This window comes from Peromyscus maniculatus, chromosome 16, assembly GCF_049852395.1.
Source record: "Peromyscus maniculatus bairdii isolate BWxNUB_F1_BW_parent chromosome 16, HU_Pman_BW_mat_3.1, whole genome shotgun sequence".
In the NCBI taxonomy this organism is placed as follows: Eukaryota; Metazoa; Chordata; class Mammalia; order Rodentia; family Cricetidae; genus Peromyscus; species Peromyscus maniculatus.
In genome coordinates, this window is record NC_134867.1 from 13,565,759 (window position 1) to 13,581,210 (window position 15,452).

At 41.3% G+C, this 15,452-nt stretch overlaps 1 protein-coding gene across 2 annotated transcripts in view; it reads right to left on the reverse strand.

The window, feature by feature from the left end:
• The window catches only part of Sesn1 (sestrin 1), a 96,109-nt gene that overhangs the window by 4,612 nt on the left and 76,045 nt on the right, over nt 1-15,452 (reverse strand). For both annotated transcript variants that reach the window (XM_006982771.4, XM_076552392.1), the window contains exons 2-6: nt 10,461-10,526; nt 9,501-9,701; nt 8,333-8,515; nt 6,149-6,391; nt 850-997 (exon numbers count right to left, since the gene is read on the reverse strand). In XM_006982771.4, the coding sequence (XP_006982833.1) occupies nt 850-997; nt 6,149-6,391; nt 8,333-8,515; nt 9,501-9,701; nt 10,461-10,526 (841 nt within the window). The remainder of the gene's footprint in view (nt 1-849; nt 998-6,148; nt 6,392-8,332; nt 8,516-9,500; nt 9,702-10,460; nt 10,527-15,452) is intronic.

Here is a 15,452-nt window from a genome sequence, read left to right on the forward strand (position 1 = left end):
GAAGTCTTTTAAAAGCTTTTGAAAACAAGATACTAATTCATTTTACCCATCACAAATACATGTGAGATAAACCATTTGTTACACTATATAACAACTATGAACCAACAGTCTCTCCTATCATCCATGTAGGTGAGGATGACCCTGAATTCTCTACCTACTTGCCTCTGTCTCCTGAGTGCTGAGATTAGAGGCGTGTGTCACATGACTGACTTACGTGGTGCTGGGGGTGGAACCCAGGGCTCTGGGTATGCTGAACAGTCTACCAAGTACACCCTCACCCCACAATAAAGTCTCAGTATAAACAAGTAGCTCACCACAAAACAGAATGCAGTAACACGACTCTCTGTAATAAAATAAGCATGCATAGACTTCTGCGTGGCTTTCATTTCCTCTGATTGACCTTCTCTCCCATCTGTCTTCTCTAACTCACACATTTTAAGGTCTCAAGGGCATGGGTTCTAGGTTAAGAACACCCCATTGGGACATGTGCCACCCTTCCTCCAGTGCTTGCTGCCCTTCCTCCCCTTTCTCAGTTGACTTCCTTAAAAATGTATTTGTAAGGGGGAAATCTATGCAGTAGCCTTCCCGAAAGGAGACATTTGGGTATGCCTTTAAAAATATATCGAAATTCTCTAAATAAAAAATTTGGGCTTGAGCCAGTGGTGGAGGCACATGACTTTAATCCCAGCCCGTGGGAGGCAGGTGGATCTGTGAGTGTAAGGCCAGCCTGGTCTACAGAGTGAGTTCCAAGACAGCCAGGGCTGCACAGAGAACCCTGTCTAGGGTCAGGGGGAAGAAAATTTGGGCTTGTAGGAGAAACTACATGGACCATCCTCCAGCTGTCCTTACCTGAAGAGAAGACGAGCATGCTCTCATTCTTTTCCATCTCAAACCGTGACGCCATCTCCTCCTGGCTCGCCTCCTCCTCATCTCGACACTCCTGTAACTGCCTCATCTTTTCCATGAGGGCTTCGACCTCAAAGAAGGACTCACTGACCTGAAGAGAGAGCAGTGGATGTGACACAGCACAGGCCCAGAATGAAACTTAAGATTTGCATCAAGTCTGTCCCATAAAAATCTTTATCTTACCAGAATATAGGAAAAATAAGTTTTCTTTAGTCTATGGGTTATAGAAATATTTAAATTTGATTTAAGAGAAAAATATTTCAATAAATTATAATGCTTTTTAACCTTAAAAATAATAATGTAATCACTACTTATACTGTTTTAAAGATTAAAATTTAACACTGTTAATTTAAAGCAAAATTGGAAATTGAGTATTTAAAAATTAGCAGCTTCTACTTGCTCAGGTAAACAAGATACACAGAGTACATACAGTCAGCATGTCTATCATTTTTAAAATAGTAATTGTTCTATTTATACCGTTTACCAATTAAAATGAGACATGTCCTCACATGGCTCTGTGGCTGGGGCTAGCAGCTGTTCCTTGCTGGGATGACTACAACAGCTTCTCAGCTACAGGGCGGCCAGAGAACTGATTCACACTGCGGGAACCAGACTGCACCTTCACTCTAACCCTGGATCAAATCTATGCAAGACACATTTCAGGAAAGAAGTCCTAACATCTCAAATACAAATGTTCAAGTAAAAAATGTTTTCCCCTCCATAAATTCCATATATTTTGCCGAGAACATTCCTGCTGTTGCTTATTTGAGATCCAGGGTCTCACGTAGACCAGGTGGCCTCTAACTAGGTGGGGAGGCTGAGGGTGACTGTGAGCCTTGGATCACTTCCTGAGGTCTGAGATTACAGGTGTGCATTTTTGCATGCTGGGTAAGCACTCTACCAACTGAGCTATATCCCCAATGCCCACGAATGTGGTGAGACCTCAAAATCTTTCACTGTTTCCTGACTTCCTCATCTATTCTTCAGATGTTAGCTCACGTACTTTGAGCACGGTACCTCTTTACTTCCATTCTCAGCCATTCTTACCCAGCACCCTGCTCTTTCCTTTAGCGTATCAAACGTGTAATAGTTATATGATACTGATCCAGAGTCTGCCTCCTCCAGAATGAAAACATCTCTAAAGGTAAGACTGTACAACAAATCTATTGTTGTACCGTCAATATAATTCTGCATTTTAAAAACTTATATTTCATGATATATGGTAGAGATTATGGTATAGTTAAACCAAAGTATCTCATACTAAGCCCTTTCTTTCTCTAGCAATCCATGGTAGGAAGTGTTTCTATGATGATGCTGGAGGCTCTTCTGATACATACTCTTCCACAGGTCCTGAGATATGGTCAATAGCCAAACCCAAAACAATGACCCAAAAAGATACACTCCAACACATACCATTTTCACTTCTTTTTTTTTTTTTTAATTGAGATAAAGTCTCATGTAGCTCAAGTCGGCCTCAAACTTGCTCCGTAGCTGACGATGTCCTTGAATGCCTGACCCTCTTGCCTTTACCTCCCCAGTGTTAGGATTACACATGTGCATCACCAAGCCTGGCTCAGACTAGTCTCCGTTATAGTCACTAATTCGATAAGAGAAATTACCCACATTTTAACTGTTTTTAGGAAAGATAATTCTTGGTAAATTATATTGAAAATTCTTAAAGGGAAAGGAAAAACAAAGTATGTTTCTTTTGCTACTAAACTAAATCATCTAAAGTTGGGATGCTTTAAAAGAAGTACAAATCATCATCACCACATCATCATCATCATCATCATCATCATCATCATCATCATCATCATCTGAGAAAGAGTCTCAGTATGTAGCTAAAGCCTTGAATTCAACCTGTAGGCTGGTCCCAAGTTTGAAATCTCCCAAGCTGGGTGTGGTAGCACATGTCTTTCATCCTAGCACTAGGGAGGCAGAAGCAGTTGGATTTCTATGAGTTCAAGGCCAGCCTGTTCCACACAGTGAGTTCCATGATAGAGAAAACTACATAAAGAGACCTTGTTTCAAACAAGCAAACAAATTTGCAGTCTTCCTGCCTTACTCTCAAGTGCTGCGATTATAAGTACACCTACCATGTCTGGCAGCAATTCAATATTAAATGTTAATACTGTATAGGAAATTTTTTTAAAAATTTGCTTTTTAAACCATTTGCATCTAAAAGTAGAGTTGTATATATGATAGTTCCTGAAGAACAGGTTCTATCCACTCACTGTCCAGTGCCATCAGAATGAACTACACATCTTCTCTCAGCTCACTGTCCAGTGTGATCACTGTAAACTATATACCTTCTCTCCCCTCACTGTCCAGTGTGATCACTGTAAACTACATACCTTCTCTCCCCTCACTGTCCAGTGTGATCACTGTAAACTACACACCTTTTCTCCCCTCACTGTCCAGTGTGATCAGTGTAAACTACACACCTTTTCTCCCCTCACTGTCCAGTGTGATCAGTGTAAACTACATACCTTCTCTCCCCTCACTGTCCAGTGTGATCACTGTAAACTACACACCTTTTCTCCCCTCACTGTCCAGTGTGATCACTGTAAACTATATACCTTCTCTCCCCTCACTGTCCAGTGTGATCACTGTAAACTACACACCTTCTCTCCCCTCACTGTCCAGTGTGATCACTGTAAACTACACACCTTCTCTCAGCTCACTGTCCAGTGTGATCAGTGTAAACTACACACCTTCTCTCCCCTCACTGTCCAGTGTGATCAGTGTAAACTACACACCTTCTCTCAGCTCACTGTACAGTGTGATCACTGTAAACTATATACCTTCACTCAGCTCACTGTCCAGTGTGATCAATGTAAACTACACACCTTCTCTCCCCTCACTGTCCAGTGTGATCACTGTAAACTATATACCTTCACTCAGCTCACTGTACAGTGTGAACAGTGTAAACTATACTTTGTAAAAGATCCAAATTAAAATCTGGGTATAAGAAGCTGATGAATTAGAAAATTACCACCCCCCTACTTTTTACTGTTATTAATAGAAAACAACCAAGAAAATCCAGAAACTCTACATTACCCTGGCACTAAGACCAGGGAAAGGCAAGACCCCAACTCTCAGTATCCTAGCAGCTGACACATGCTCTCACCTCCCACCTAAAACTCCCCAGCTTTGGTAAGTAACTGGGGGCCACATGAAGCCCACTGGATAGTCTCGGGACCTGTCAGAATAGTGCTGTGGTCAACCTGGAAGTGATATTTCTTATGTTAATTCACTGTATCTAATGCTAGTCTCAGTACCTGATAAATGCTAGACACTGAAGTAGGCATCTTAGTTCCTCAGGGGCATTTAAGACCTCATCACAAGAACTTCATGTTTTACAGCAACCATGAAAGGAGGAGGCTCAGTGAGGCTTGACAACTTGCCCAGCATCAAACACATAAACCAGGAAGTCTGTCCACCCGTACTATCTGCCTGTTCCTGTGCTAACGGTGTACAGGTGACCACAATGCTAGTTCTGTGACTTTTCTTTTCAAGCACAAATAAAGCCTTTTTATTAAGAATGTGAGGAACTCTGACCCACTGTATACAGGAATTAAAGTTACTTATAGAAAATTTCAACTTGTGGGCCACTGAAATGGTTCAGTGGGTAAAGGTGCTTACACTGAACACTTAGTGACCAGAATTTGATCCCTGGAACCCATTAAAGGGGAAAGGAGAGAACCACCTCCACGAAGTTGTCCTCTGAGACACACATAGTCACATACACACAATTTTTAATGAAAAGAAATGGGGCTGGAGAAATAGCTCAGTGGTTAAGAGTACTGACTGCTATTCCAGAGGTCCTGAGTTCAATCCCCAGCAACTGTATGGTGGCTCCCAGCCATCTGCAGTGGGCGCTGATGCCCTCTTTGGGTGTAAAGTCATACATGCAGTTAGAGCACTCACATAGATAAAATAAGTAAATCTTAAAAAAAAAACATTGTTGTGACTTGTTTTAAAGGAATAACAAAACAGAAGACAGAAGGTAGAACTGAAAATATCTGTCTTAGTTAATGTTCTATTGCAGTGAAGAGACACCAGGACCAAAGCAGCTTATAGAAGAAACTATTTAATGGGAGCTTGTGTACAGTTCAGACTTAGTCCACTATCATCATGGTAAGAAGCACGACAGCCGGCAGGCTTAGAACTTAGACCACAAGTCACAGACAGTAGGCAGAGAGAGCTGCTGGGAATGATGGGCTTTTGAAACCTCAAAGCCAACCCTAATGCCACACCTCCTAATCCTTCCCAAACAGTTCCACCAACTAGCATTCAAATATATGAGCCTATGGGGGCCATTCTCATTCAAAATACCACAGCATTTAAACAAACTGACATTCAGCTGTTATCATTAGAGTCGATATATGTACAAAATTAAACACAAAATAATTTAAAGGGAAAATTTGGAGATCAAATTTGAATTAACTTCCTAAAAGCAAACAATTAAGAAGCCAGCCTTTTCTTCTGCTGGAGGAGGAGGAGGAGGAGGAGGAGGAGGAGGAGGAGGAGAAGGAGGAGGAGGAGGAGGAGGAGAAACACCACCAGGAGATATCCTCTATCAGGGTCACACTATTTTAAGCCTTCCCCTATGTCATAGTTGTGGACACTCCGTGTTACTGGTCCTCATTGGCTAATGGACCTGAGATGACTGAAGTGTAACCCCCTAGAAGAGCCCATAGTTTTATATATCCTGCAGTGCAGTGGTTCTCAACCTTCCTAATGCTGTGACCCTTAATGCAGTTCCTCATGTTGTGGTGACCCCCAACCATAAAATTATTTTCATTGCTACTTTGTAACTGTAATTTTGCTACTGTTATGAATCATAATATAAATATCTGATATGCAGGATGGTCTTAGGCAACCCCTGTGAAAGGATCATTTGACCCCACCAAAGAGGTCACTGAGAACCATGGCCTCAGCATCTAGACTAGTGAATGGGCATTGGAGGTAGAAATAAATTCAGCCTTAAAAGTTAGATCTAGCCAGGTGATGGCGGTACATGCCTTTAGTTCCAGCACTTGGGAGGCAGAGGCAGGTAGATCTACAGGGCAAATTTCAAGACAGCCAGAGCTACACAGAGAAACCCTGTCTTGGAAAAAACAACAACAACAACAACAAAAAAAAACAAGAACAAAAAAAGACCCAACATCTCTATGGTCTTGACAGGTTTTTGAATAAGCCAGATGAGAAAAAAAATAACAATCACAGTAACACTTACCGAAATATTTCCTGCTGAGCTGACTTGCATTTCATCCACACTGTGATTGCCATTCGTAATGTCACAGATGCAGTAGTTACTGACAGAAGGCGGTCTGAAGGTGTGGCCACCATCACAGTGAATTTCTGGACTAATTCCGCAGCCAAACGTGAAGGAGGCGAGAGAGTGGTAGTGTGTGAGCAGAACCACGGCGTGGACCAGCTCCGCCAGAGACCAGCTGTGCTCTTCAGCTTTGAGAAGGCCCTGGGGGGAGAGGGTTCAATCTGAGATGTGCGGGAAGAGCAGAGCTTACTTTATTATTTAAAGACTTAGTGAAAACAGGCCTAGATACCATACAAAGCCTGGTTAAGCTTCTAATTTAAAACATATAAAACCTATAATTTGTTAAGTTTTATTAAAAATCTATTTAGAAATATGAGGTTAACATCTCTTGGCACACTGTCACTTTGAGTCTCTGAAATAGTTGACTTTAAGATGGAACAGAATTCTGTTTGCTTACAATCAGTTGCCGTGTTTCAGATGTTGGGTAAGAATAAATCACATGTTGTCAGTGGAAATGCAGGTTTGTGTTAAAGTGGACACTGCTGTTGGCAAAGTCTGTTTTTTATTTAATCAGGCCTCTTAAGGGAACGTTTAAAGATAGTGGCTTGAGCAATGTCATTCTAAAGGTTCTCCAGTCCTCAATTCTGTTTGTCATGCATGACTCCTACGATCCTTCAATTCTGTGTCCCAGGAGCCTGGTCATCTAATTTATGATCCTGAGTGCTTTCCTTGCAATATAATGGGTACTGTATTAATCGTGTTTAAATACTGCACCTTCTTGACAATTCCTCTATTATGTAACAGTGTCTACACTGTTCTACAGCACAGATGGACAAGACTGAAAATAGGCTCTAAGTGTTTCTATCATGTGCTACACCTCTTCAGAGAAAGCTGTTTTTTTTTTTTTTTTTTTTTTAACTCTAGAATCAGAAGAAACTAGTTTAAGATGTCATCTACAAATAAAGATGAATGAGATGCCCTTCACACCTTAAGAACAGACAAACTCTCAACAGTGACCACAGCTGGTACAGATGCAGCACAGCAGGAGCGAATCGCTGGGAAGATCGTTTCTGAGTCTTCCGAAGCACACTGGGTTACTGTAGTGTGATCCAGGAGTCGCACACCTACTTATTTTCCCAAGTAAGCTGAGAACTTTTGGCTATCAAAGTGTTTACATATGAATATAACAATTTTACTCATAACTGGTCAAAACTGGTACTTATCAGGAGGTCCCTTAAACAGATGAATGGGAGTGTCATTCAGCAATAAAAATAAATGATCTATGAAGTCATTTGAAAAAGATAAGAACCAGACAAGGTAGTTCACATCTGTAATCCCAGCACTCCCGAGGGTGAGGCAGGAGGATCAAAGTTCAAGGCCTCTTGGGCTACACAGCAAGTTCCAGGCCAGCCTTGGCTACACAGCAAGTTCCAGGCCAGCCTTGACTACGTAGCAAAGCAAGACCCTCTCTGAAAGCAAACAAAAAATACTCAAGTAAAAAGATAGAACCTCATATGCATATTGCTAAATGAGAGTCGTCTGACTGATGTCCTGGAAATGGTACAATGTAGACATAATTAGAGGTCAGCATGGCACAGTGACTACTTACTATACAGTACTGTACAGTAATGGTAACGTGTTGTCATGCCCTTACAAAGAGCAGGTCCTGGTGAGAACTATGGACTTTAGATAACAACAGTATGCCAACATTGGCTCATCACTCACAAGTAGATGGACCACACAAAGTCCACAGGATAACAGCACAAAAATGTGTCTCAGATCCTCTATCTGACTTTGCTTCCCTCTTCTCCCCTTCCTCCTTTCCCTTCCTCTCCTTTCCCTGGATACTCAGTCTCACATATCCAAGGCCAGTTTCAAACTCGCCGTGACGGTGACCTTGAACCACAAATCCTCCTTCCTTCCTTTCCTATCTCCGAAGTGCTGGGATTACAGGCTTGTCGCAGCACGCTCCGTCTGTTCAGTGCTTGGGAATGGAGCCAGGGCTTTGTGCATGCTGGGCAAACTCTCCACCACCGGAGCCACACCCCAACCTCTATCCAGTTCCCTACAAACCCACAACTGTTCTAAAAAGCAGTACCACCACTTTAAACACTGAAGATGTGTTATTTCTCTCACACGTACCTCGATGTGTTCTTTGGTGATAAGCCAAGGCCTGTGGGCTAATACTTTGTTAAGTTCTCCTAAATTCTGTAGTTTTTGAGGTGCATTCTCTAAACCATTGAGCCACTTGGGATCCCCACCAACATGAAGGAAGTCATTTACATGTAGATTCACTAGGTAGGAACACTGATGCCTGGCTGCGGCCTTCACAGAAAATAAAAAGACATAATTATGTTAAAAGTTTTCTTTCCAACATACAAAATAGCCTTTTGCTTATTCTGTTTTAAGTTTTCCAGACTATAGAAATACACATATTATTTAGAAATTAAAAAAACAAAATCAAATATACCATAGGAAACATCTCAGAAATATTTTAGTAACAAAATATTGCTAAAAAAAAAAAAATGAACTTTAGAAATGTTGTCTAAAGTTGTCCCGAGACTAAGGACTGTGTGGAGATCTTTTCACTTAACTGTCAATCATTATACACACACTGAACAGGCTTACCACCAGGCATGTCAACACAAACCATTCATAACAATGCTATGACCCTAGCATTTGGGAGGTCGAGGCAGGAGGCCCAGGAACTCACGGTCACCCTTAGCTACACAGCAAGTGCGAAGCCCGTCTAGGCCATACAAGACTGTTGCCAGAAAGAGAGGGAGGGAGAGGGAGGCATCACTGACGTCTTATGCTGTACTTTAACCTCTAAGACAGACCGGTTCCAGACCACCAAGACAGCTTAGTGGGTAAAGGCACCTGCCACTAATCTGTCAGCCTGAGTTTAATGCCATGGTGCAAGAAGGAGAGAACTGACTCCTTCAAGTTGTCTTATTCTCTCTCTCTCTCTCTCTCTCACACACACACACACACACACACACAAATACACACACACACAGTGGAAGAAGGAGAGAACTGACTCCTTCAAGTTGTCTTACACACACATGTACACACACAAATGTAAAGAAAATCTTAAAGGAATAGTTCTTAGTATTGTATAAAACTACATGCAGTACTTTTTGTTATACTTTAAAGCATACTTATTTAAAACCAGGAAAAACAGAAGCTATCTGGTAAGACTGACTGCAAGTCAGAATATAAGCATTTATCTCTGCATCAAAAACACTAACTCTCTTAAAGACATTAACAAAAACAGGCAGAAAGAAGTTTTCATTATGTGTTTACAAACCATTATCCCAATGTAGTGCCGATAATGGAGGGGTAGCGGTCCGTCCATCTGCAGTAGATAGTGTTGAGTTTTCAAGAAACTTTCTAAGTATTGTGGGTGGAAAACCATCACTAATGTAATGTTATCCAAACGACCCAAAGCAGCAAAGGAATCTGCAAATACAGCATGCATCTGTGCGTCTTCGCTCCCCACTTGTAGAATCTGTGTGAACGAGAGAAAACTACAGTTACATAAACCACAAACTGGTGTTCAAGAATATATGAATGGGCTGCATTGTTCCATTTAGCAGTAGATTAAATTTTACTTAAGAGGGAGTTCTGAATTTAAACTTGTAGTGAAACAGAAGAATAGTCCATTATATGGTGGGGATAAACAACAAGGGCTAAACTGAACTTTAGTTAAAGGGTATCTAGATAGGCTACTTGCAGACCTGACAAGAATCCAGATCAAGAGGCAGATTTAGACTGCTAAGCACCCAGAGCTTGCAAGCAGACACTAAAACCTTTCTTTACAACACTATTTTAATTTCATGAAAAGAGAACCACAATTAATAGGAAATAGTTCTATGACAACAGAGCACAGATACTTTTCCATGAGTAGAATTAAAGGTCCAGCCTAGCATTCGTTAGTACCAACCTGTGGAGACGGACAAGCCTGAGCACTTCTGTTTCCAAGCATACCTAAGTAAGATCTAAATATAAGCAAGCAGAGGACGAGTTGAAAACAAGCCCCAGTTTTACTTGATTAAATACGGGTGCTTAAATGCATCATGAAATACTAGAAATCAACCTGACTACGACAGCTTTCTAATCCTATAAACTCAGTGCCAAAGCATGACTAACTCTGAATAACAGTGTAAAACATGTTGTTGACCAGCGATGATTTAGATGCCAAGATGTGGGTCATGAAAATGTTTCCTTAAAAGCAGGCAGTTCACCGTGTACTTTCAAAACAGCATACCTCCTTCTCTGGGATGAACCTGCTTGGTCCATGTCCTAGTGGCCGAGGAATTCTGATTCCAAGTTCCTAGAAAAGAAAATTACACCATCTCAGGCCTCCAGCAGTAAACAACACAAAGGGAACCTAAAGGAGCAAGAAGGAAGACGGTTCACAACAGACAGGCTTGCTTGAGCCTTTCTTCTCGGGGCTATATATACACACTGGCATTTGCAGCACACAGCTGACACCTTACAATATGCCTCTGACTAAAAACAATAAAACCAGAGTTTTGCATAAAGCACTTGGCAGAGAGTCTAGAACAGAAAGTTCAGCACACAGCAGCCAACCCTGTGGGCTGTCAGTGATACAAAACAAGACCAGTGTGTTTGTACATCCAAAACTCCATAGAAGCGTGGCTCCCTGTGCACCTTGTCAGGAAATTAAAAAACGATACCTTCATACAGACATCTCAAACAGGAAGAACTGCAATTCTTACTACATTGATACTAACACCTCAAGTAAGCAGAGAAGTTAGGACAAGTAAAAACTAGTTAGCTAAATTCACAAAAGGGAAAGGACTACAGTGAGGTGTGCTTTCTCTGTGATGAAGTGAAATCACTTCAGGAAAACTAATTTTGTTTCTAAGTTTGTTTCCCTTGTTAATTTCTGCCTTTGGATACAATCTAGAATTCTCTCTCTTACACTTGACAACAGTTTACTAACAGGGACAGATAGCCCAAGGTTAGGACCTCCTCCCTCAGGACAATGTTCTTAGATAAAATCTCCACATAACCATAATAATAAAATTCGAGGGCAGTCAATCCAGTGTCACTTTAAACACTTAAATACAACTGATGAGTAATTCTTATTGATAAAATTATATTACACACAAATACTATTTTTCATTTAGATGAAAATGGAGCCTGCAGCTGTGCATAAAACCTGAGTTCCATCCCAGAACCCACATGGTGGGTGGACAGGTTCACTGTGGCATGAACACGCATGCACCCACATTAAAACAACAACAACAACCACCATTTCTACTGTCCCCCCTGCTTCTAAAAGTTCCTTCTCGAAGCCAGACACTCCCTATGCCTGCTCTCTGTGTGCATGCACTGTGTGTATGTATGTATGCCTGCATGTGTGAACATGGGTGAGTCAGAGGACAGCCTTGGGTGCTGGTCCTTGCCTCCCCCTGTGTGGGACAGGGGTCTCTGTTGTTTTTCCACTCTGTGTGCCAGGCTAGCTGGCCCTTGAGCTTCTGGGGGATTTCTGTTTCTCCCTTCCGTCTTCCTGTAGGTCTGCTGGCATTACAGATGTTGGCACTATGCATCCAGCTTTTACATGGGCTCCCAGGACTTGAACTTAGGTCCTCACATTTGTGGGGTAAATGCTTGTACCCACCGAGCCATTTCCCCAGCCCAGCTGCTTTGCTTTTAAGAACTGGGAGGGAACAGAGAGAGGTGAGAAATTTGGGCTGAGGGAATGAGAAACTTGTGAATATAATGGATTTAAAAAATTCAGGCCAGGCTAGGAATGTAGCTTAGTTGGTAGTGCTTGTCTGGTGTAAACCTGTAATCCTAGCACTTGGGCAGTGGATCAGAAGTGGATCAGGCAGGAGGATCAGTTCAATGTCATCTTCAGCTATACAGCAAGTTCTAGCCCCCACCCCACCCCACCCCTAAAACAGCAGGCAGGATAAGAGGACCTTTATCAGGAGAATCCAAAGTAGACTACTTGGCCCCTGAATCCAAGATGTATCAATTGTATTGTATCTATGAAGTCAAATTTTCCTGGACGTTGGTAGCTTCTTATTGTTGCTACTCCACACTCACAATGAAGATAGTGTATAACATTATACTCATTTGAGTTACACTTCACTAGTCTGGTCATACAGGCGTCTCAGTTTAACAATGTATAATAAGTTCCAGGAGAGAATCTGTTCCTCTTGAAACAAATATAGCTGTTTATATAAAGCAATGACCCCATTAGCCTAACTTCTAATTGACCAAATTGTATACATGTTAAACAAAATTCACTGGGAAAAAGTACAAAGCTGAGGCCAACACTTACTCTTTCCTTCATCTTACAAATTATCTAAACAGTATGTATTTAGGGTTTCAAGTGTTTATTACTCATTCTGTAACTCAGACACACACTATACAATACCTAGGACTTCAGGATAGCAAAGGATGCCATTTCCAGAAAGATTATTTAACAAATAATCTTGAGACAACTAGTAGTCACTCAGAAAAAAGGAAGTTAGAGCCCCAAGTCATATTTTAACCCACAATAAATCAGAGTTAAATATGAAAAAACAACCCCTCTCCCAAAAATAGTTCCAACAAATGCTTGTGGAATGAAATACCCAATAATGCTACAAAACCCAGAAGTCAAAATTAAAGACTGATAAATTTGATTACAAATCAGGTTTCCATAGGGGGAGGATACAAAGTCTAAGATAAACAGAAAACTTGAAAGATGCTCGTAAGAGTCATAGACAGTCCACAGAAAAGGAATAAGAACGACTGAAACCATGCTCACGGCTCCCTCCCCACAAACCTCACCACATTAACTACAGGGACACCACTTTTCTTTTTCCTTCAAAAAAGAAATCTAAGATGGAAAAGTCTGAGGCTGAGAGAGGAAAAGTCTAAAGGCACCTTTCCTCCCAGCACAGGCAGGTGGATCTCTGAGTTCTTGGCCAGCCTGGTCTATTTAGTGATATGATAGCCCAGGACAGCCAGGTCTATGAAGAGACCATCTTAAAAAAAAAAAAAGATGAAAAAGTATGGTACCAGTCTGTGTTTGAGAAAGTGGAGAAACTGTCACTTGCTGCTAATGCATGCTGGAAAGATTTATATATATATATATTTAGGTGTAAGGGAAAGTACAAGGAAGAGTCAAGAATACAAATTGCTGCAAGTTCTAAAGGAGGGCAGTCTGCAATGTAGACGAAAACCAAAAAGTCACATGTTCTTTGAGTCAATAATTCTATCTTCAGTGGGAACCTACAGACCTATTCACATGTAAAGGCAAATCTGCAAAACCTAATAAACAACCTAAGTGCTAATCAATGTAAGACTGAAACGTTCAACAGAGCAACAGAGCTGAGGTTCTGCAGAAGAATGAACCGGAACATGTGTGTTACTGCTTGAAACATATGGGTAGTATTTCTTTAGATGACACCAAATTGATACCAATATGACCTTCAAAACTAACAGGCTAATTATGGCATTTTGGTCTTGTTTCTATACTACATATAAACATTATATACCAAATTATTATAAAGTAATAATTTCACAATTCCTATAATGTAGCCATGAATGCTTCATAAAATAGAATTTGCAGGGCATGGTGACACATGCCTTTAACCCCTGCACTCATGAGTTAAAGGCTAGCCTGGTCGACACAGTGAGTTCCAGGTTAGCCAGACCAGGGCTACATAAAGAGACCCCATCTTTAAAAAAAGTAAATTTTATTATAGATACAGCAAGAGTCCTTTCCAATGGCCCTAAGTAATTCCTGAGTTGACAAAATGAAGTCCACTCTCTTAGTTACATTTAGTGGCCATGTTGATACTGCTTTTTTCTTCTCCCCTAAATCTTCAATGGCCAAGGAAATGTCCTTGATTCTGCTAGAAATACTTTCTGCAACGGTGAAAAACTATTTAAAAATATGTTAAGAAAAAGGAACTCAAGAAGGAAATAATCACCCAAAACAGGGGGGGAGGGGCAAGCATTCCTTGGGAGAGATTAGATGCCCACTGCACAGTAATGTTAGTGTAAGGATGATATTAACACCATGATAAACATCTAGCAGAGCTGTGGGCAGAAGAACAAGAAAACAAGACAGAACTGTGAGGGAGTCTCTGACCCCCAAGCCATTCCCTTCATTATTTATCAATGTCTAATTCCAGGTGAAACAATTTCATCCAGCCACAATGTGAATTACCAGATGATTCCCAGAGAACCCGAGGGCCTGAGGTGGTTCAGCTCATAAAAGCAGGAAGAGAACTGACAGAGAAAAGAGATGGGAGGGTCAAAGGCGGGAGAGCAGAGAGGGAGACAGCTTACCAATCAACTTTTCCCCGACAGAGAAGGTTGGTCAAGACTGACATAATGAGAAACATGGTTACTTCTAGTCTAGGATCAAATAAACTTACTCTCCTTATTAGCAGGCTAGGCTTCAAAGATGGCAGACTCTCTCTTAGCCAACAGACTATGTACATGACAGGGATACAAGGACATGACACCAACCTTTCTACTTAATTTTATGCTCGCCAGAAAACAGAAGGCTAATCATCTGGGGTGTTACTGATGACCTCTGAGACTGTATCCCAATTAATCTTAGACCAGGTAGGACAGGAAGCTGACTGGCTTTATTCAGCCTTCCAGTACACACAAATTAACCTCTGAGAAAAGTAAACTGGTGATGGTTTCCTTAGACCAACCTACAGGACCTGTTCTCACTGAAACTTGTACACACTCCACATCTTGGAAAACCACCACAGTAGAGCGCACACTGGAATGATGGTCTGGTGGGAAAGTGCTCGGCCAGCACGTGCAAGGCCTACATTTGATCCCTCGCATGACCAAGATTCTCTATGCATTGTCTCCTGAGAAAGGAGTACAGAGCAGGTAAGACGGTTTGGGCCAGAACAAGACTTCTGTTTAGGAAGTTTGTGATTCCCATGCAAGTACTTAAACTCTGAAGTCGACAGGTCTCACGCGTAAAATGAGGAGGATGGCGAGGAAGATAAAGCCGACAGTAGCACCGTCCCTCACAACGACCTCTGTGACATAACAGGACAGTTCACAAGCTCTTGAGACACATCAGGAGTGTCTGAGAATCCACCTGCTTTTTAGTTTTCTGCTTATTCCTTAACTGATATAAACATGCAAAAAACAATCTCGAGCTAATAATGGTAATAAAAAATTAAGAGCAGCAATCACAGTTCATAAAGTGTTATGAACCAAGTACTGTTTTAAGTACTACAAACAAGGACCCTGT